The sequence below is a fragment of the Elgaria multicarinata genome, chromosome 9 (genome assembly GCF_023053635.1).
Source record: "Elgaria multicarinata webbii isolate HBS135686 ecotype San Diego chromosome 9, rElgMul1.1.pri, whole genome shotgun sequence".
Lineage (NCBI taxonomy): Eukaryota > Metazoa > Chordata > Lepidosauria > Squamata > Anguidae > Elgaria > Elgaria multicarinata.
In genome coordinates, this window is record NC_086179.1 from 25002437 (window position 1) to 25008436 (window position 6000).

The following is a 6000-nucleotide window of genomic DNA, read 5'->3' on the forward strand; positions in this document are numbered from 1 at the left end:
CCAGTTCAAAGCTAAAGAACTCTAAGGCCATTTCTACACCAGCCCGGTGTAGAGGGAGGGAGGGGAAGGATCTCATGAGATCCTGATCACGAGATCCTCCCCTTAGTCCACATGCAGGTGCGACATCCCGGGAGGGAGGAGGGTGTCGTGCCTGCCATTTTTTAAAATAATAATAATAATAATAATAATAATAATAATAATAATAATAATTAAGCAGCTGAGCAAATGTGCGCTCCAACAAAAAGTGACTTTACAAAAAAATGACCCTGCTCCCCCCACCCCCAATTCCTCCCAGTCCAGTTCCTTCCCTCTACTGCTCCCTGCTATTAGAAAAGAGGAGGGAAGAAGCCAGAACAGGCGGCCACACATCCCGCGGTCTCAGGACGATCCTGAGGTCGCAGGAAGAATCAGATTTTCCCAGGGATTATTTATCCCTGCGGAAACCCTCGCTCATCCCTCCTGCCTCTGGGAGGCCCTGTGCATCATTTGGACACACGGGGACTCAGACGTGACCAGCCCGCATTTTCGGGCTGGTGTAGAAATGGCCTAAGAAGGGAGAACAAGAGCACTGAAGAAGTTGCTCACCGACAGTTAACACCTAAGCAGGTCCACCTCTTCCATTTATTGGTCACAATAAAGGACAACAAAGGGGCAGAAACGAGGCTTACGTATCTATGATTCACCTCTTGCACATTTATGCCAGACATAATGCCAAATGGCCCACATGCCATAGGCTGTGAGGAGACCCAACCACCTCCTTGTCCCTGCCCATAGCACAGCAGCACACTTGCCCGTGTGTGGCCCGCAACAACTGGGCGGGAAACAGCAAGCCCACAGCATGAAGGATGCTACGATGCCAGCTCCAGCTAAGGGTCTTAGCACAAGTTCTGGGGCCCTAATGTTGGGTCGTATGAGCTGTGGCTCATTTGCTCATAGCTTTAGCCCATTTGTCCATTTTCTGGTTTCCAAACATAAGAATGACAGAGCATTGGATGAAAGGATGGAGCTTGGCCTGCAAGGAAATTGAGGGAGTCCCCACAGGACTCAATGGTCTAGGGCCAGGGTACCTGAAGGATGATTGCCTTCTCCCATATGTATATGCCCACTAGTTAAAATTATCATCAGAAGTCCTGTTTCAGCTGCATCCATCATTGGAAGATAGTCAGGAAACAAAGCCTTTTCTAGAGCTGTGAACATTCAGGGGGGAAACTGGAAAAATTTTGACGGGAAAACCTGGGGAGTGTTTTTTCTGAGATCTGCTTTTGTTTCTGTTTTCCCAAAACTGGGGAAAAAATTAACTGCTTTGGATTATGAAATGTTTAAGACAAAGTGTTTACATATTATTATCCAGACTTTACTCCCCACAAAAAGGATTTCTCAAACTATGTAATAAGATCACTTTTATAGAAAGACTAGAGAAGTAAAATGTCTGGAAATAATGAAGCCATGGGGGAAAATATTTTTTATCCTCTTTGTAAGATTCCCAGCATAGTTACTTCCTTCATTCTCTATTAAAATTATTGATCTAAAGTATATTTTGCGGATAGACATTTATGCTCACCATTGTACATTCTTGACAGTTGAGGTTTTATTCTATTGAGTCCTGTATTTCTGGGCTTGTTCTGGTTAGATGCTGTAGCACTCGATTAATGGAGTTCTAATCTAACCCCCACATGTGGGGGGTGGGGACAGCAACCACTGTACATTATCCAGCTACTGACACCAGATGCGAAGAATCAGCATGTGGGTTATCTGCCCATGTTTCTTTTTTAAAAATGAACTTCGAGGCTTGGGTCTATAGAACACACTGCCACAGTTTTCAATTAGACCCTACCATTTGGGAATGCTGCTTCAGCTATAAACTTTTTAATAGCTGAAACTAGAATAAACCCTCTCTACCTAAAAGAAACTCAGTAGCCGGGTTCTTATGGCATAGGTATGAAGCTGACCCTACCACTAGAGACAACTTTTCAAAATGAACAAAGATGCTCATTAACAGAAATTATTTACAAAACTGAATAAATGTCACTCTTCAAATAATAGGTTGAGGGTGCTTTAAGTTTCTTAAATTAAACATGACTGCTTACCATTCCTAAGCTGAATCTTTCCTGGCTACATAAAATCTCAACAGCTTTTCCTTCGGATCGGATTTCTCTAAGCTCTACCCCACAAACAGGAATAGGCTTAGGGATTTCCCTAAACGACGTACAAATAGGAGCAGATGCTGTGCAGCAGTCTTCCTCAACTTCCACTTCTTCCTGCTTCTAGGATGATTCAAATGTTTCAGGGACTATTTGCTGATGTTCCCTCTGGTCAGACATTAAATAGGAACCTAACATATGTTATATCTTGGTTTGTTCATAACATTATCATGTTTGGTACATTAAAAGTATAGTTTATTCAGGCAATAATTTAAAAATTACTGAGTTTACTTTTAAAAGTTTTATATTATAATGGTAATTTTATGATCAAAGTAAGTTATATAAGCACTGCTTATTTTTCCATTTCCCCAAAAAAATCTGTTTTGTTTTTCTAGAAGAAAGAAAGAAAGAAAGACCCTCCCCAGCAATGGCCTCAAAATTTCTGGAAATTTTTCATCTCTAGTCCTTTCAGCTGTGGCACCCTGTTGTGGGACATCCTCCTCAAAGAAGTGTGATTGACAGCTACCCTGTTCGCCTTTAGGCACCAAGTAAACAAAACATCTTCCCACACCTATCCTGCTTGAGTTGTGTTGCTGGCTTTAATGCTCGTTGCTTGAGTTTTCTTTCTTGATTAAGAACATCAGAAGAAGCATGCTGGATCAGACCAAGGCTCCATCTAGTCTAGCACTCTGTTCACATAATGGCCAATCGGCTGTCAACCACGGACCCGCAACATCACACACACACACAAGCCATGTTCCCCAGCAACTGGTGTATATAGGCTTACTGCCTCTGACACTTGGAGGTAGCCATTGATAGCCTTCTTCTCCAGGAATTTATCCAATCCTCTTTTAAAGCCATCCAAATGGGTGCCCATCACTCGATTGTAGGAAATTGCCTTATACCAGGTCAGACTATTTGTCCACCTAGCCCAGTAGTGTTTACTCTGACTGACAGCAGCTTTTCAGGGTCTCATACAGAGGCCTTTCACATCACCTTCTACCTGGTCCTCTTAACTAGAGATGTAAGGGATGGAACCTGAGAACCTCTGCATACAAAGCATGTGCTCTACCCTCGGACCTATGGTCTCTCGCCATCACATGTTTTAATTTCTTCACTTCTGATCTCATATTTTGATGTAAGCTACCTTGGAAAGGTGGAGTGAAACTTTTTTTATTATATAAATACATTTATATAGAGGTCATATACATTTATAAATATACATTTATAAAGAGTTTTAGAGAGATGCCAAAAAGCAACTGACCCTCCTCTCAAACAAACAGAAATACCTGGGAGCATCGCTTTCCATCTTGAAGATGGACTTTGTAACATCTCCTTCAGTAGATAGTGAAGACAAGCCAATGCTGAAACTAGGAAAAGGTCAGGTCTGTTTCCTTTAATGTTGGGGTTTTTGTCAGACGAGCTCACTTCTCATTTGCCTCTCTCCCCAAATCCCTACTGTGGCTGAGCCAGTTGCCATAGGAACCCTAATCTTTATCTGCTTTGCTTGCTAAACGATCTGGTATCAATGCCATCCTTTTTGAATCTTCTTGCATTCCTCTATTCCAACTCTCTTCGTCCCCCAGGAACTGAACAGAGTGGTCTCTCTCTCTCTCTCTCTCTCTCTCTCTCTCTCTCTCTCTCTCCTCCCCACCCACCCTAACAATCTCTGATCTCTTAAGACTTATATCTCTCAACAGCCAGCGCAGGGCAATGAACTGTGCTCCATTTGTGTGCTGGAAGAGTTTTGCCGACGTGGAAAGAAACAACGGGTCAGGTGGGAACAGAAATGTTGGCTGTTTGGCAACCAAACAGCATAGCAGCAGAAGATGTGCAGGGTTTTTCTCAGTATGTCATGCCAGTCAGTCACTTTATATCACAGTTGCCTCTGAGCGCTGTTTCCAGCCTTTGCATCGTCCCAAATCGTTAAAGGTAAAATTAGCTATTGTGTTGGAAAAAGAGGAGAGGCGTGCAAGGAAGCATGGTTCAGAATAAGAAGTCTGAAAAGCTAAACCAAGGGAAATAAATATCAAGTCTTGCTAAAAATGTCAGCGGAATATTCAAAAGCAATGTGTTTATGCATTACTGTGGACAAGTGGGTTGCAAGTTCTAAATTGCCTTTTACTTTTCTTGGGGCTTCCAAAATTGTGTTTGGTGGGCTGAAGATAGGAGTTAAAAATGTGCCTGACAAAGAGCAAGCATAGTAAATGACCCCTCCCTTTTCCTATCTAAAGCACAATTAGTTTATAATGCAACATGATACATCCCCCATCATTTTGGTTATCTCCACCCATCAGCAAGGTGCAAACAAAGCACTATCTACACCAATGGTTCAGTGGTGTGCAAACACTCTCCTTCAACAGATGTCCACAAGCCTAAATATTGTACACCAATATTCCCCTCAGTTGCTGAAGAGTCCTCTGAGTCCTCAGCACATAAACTCTATGACAGTGGTTCACAATTAGCTAAGTACTGCAGACCCCTTGTTTTTCAAATGCCAAGCCTTGGACCCCCTACTTTTGAGAAATTTGTTATCTCTATGGTAGTTACCTGTGCGAAGCAATTTTGTGGAGAAAATAAGGGGTAGCCCCTAATAAGCAAAGGATTTTAGGTATACTAAAAAACAGAACATAAAATTTGTGATATTTGTGATATTATCACGCAAAAATGACAATGATTTAGTTAGGAATATAAAGACAAATTTAATTTTCCTGACATCTAGTTTACAATTGAACAAATTATGACATGTTTAGCAGCTACTAAACCTAAATGTGATGGGAGAAATCATGCCTCTTTTTGTCCCGAACAATCCCTTCCACATCCGGTTCAATATTTCCTACTTTTATTTTCAAATCTGGATCAACATCGAGCCGATTTCTATGCTTGTTCTTCATATAACAAAATGTCGAAAATGTTTGTTCACAAAGATATGTGGAACAAAAGGGAACTAGATGTTTCAAAGCTTTTTCACCTAACTTCTTATAATCAGGAAAAACCTTCACCCAGAATTGGTCCAGTCTATATTCTTTGAAAAATGATTTCAATGAACCATCACAAGTCATGTCAACAAGTGCATCTTGCTCTTCCGCAGACAGAGTTGTTAGTTGTACATCACCATATTCAAAAGGATTCCTTATCCATGAGTTTTCAGGATTAGGTGCAGGGAAGTAATCTCTGAAGCTAATCGTAGGTGCTCAGTGATGTTATATTTTACTTCTGGTAGGAATTCGTTGTCAGTGGACTCCAGAAATGGTGAATATGTGAATGGTGCCACGGACCCCCTGGGTGGGGATCTGCGGACCACCAATTGGGAACCACTGCTCTATGAGGTAGCTTTTCAGCAGAAGTGACTGAATAAAGCAGACTGAAACCGGAAAGTGAAGTGCTTGGCAAATGTTACTGTGTCATAAACGATCTCCTGGCTAAACAGCCAGAAGTTTAAAACAGCAGATCATATCAGGGCAGGCTTCTAACAGAATGAAACCACCACCACTACTACAAAACATACTGAACATTCTAGTCTTCTTTATACACAAGCAGCTAGGCAACATCCCTTTCCCCATGACCCCACTGTAGGCAATCAAGACTGTCTGATGTATCTGAAACTGTAGATTAGCTCTGTGGTAAAAGGACAGCTTTAAAATTCTAAGGCCAAATGAACCTTTAACTTGCACCTGGTTTTGATATGTTTCCCTTCCATCGCTATCCCATCACACAAGACAGCCTAAACCCTGCTGCTTAACCAAAAGCATTAATCAGCAGGGTTTAAAGTGTCTTCTGAACAGGCCCACTGTGTGTGTTCAGGCCTCAGAACCTTCTTTAGGCACAAAAGCACATAAAGAGTGTACAACATCAGCCT

At 41.8% G+C, this 6000-nt stretch overlaps 1 protein-coding gene across 1 annotated transcript in view; it reads right to left on the reverse strand.

Moving 5' to 3' along the window:
* DGKI (diacylglycerol kinase iota) overlaps positions 1-3771 on the reverse strand; it is a 216838-nt gene extending 213067 nt beyond the window's left edge. Inside the window, exon 1 of the mRNA XM_063135050.1 lies at positions 3431-3771. Coding sequence (XP_062991120.1) covers positions 3431-3450 — 20 coding nt within the window. The 5' untranslated portion in view covers positions 3451-3771. The remainder of the gene's footprint in view (positions 1-3430) is intronic.
* Positions 3772-6000: the final 2229 nt, after the last annotated feature.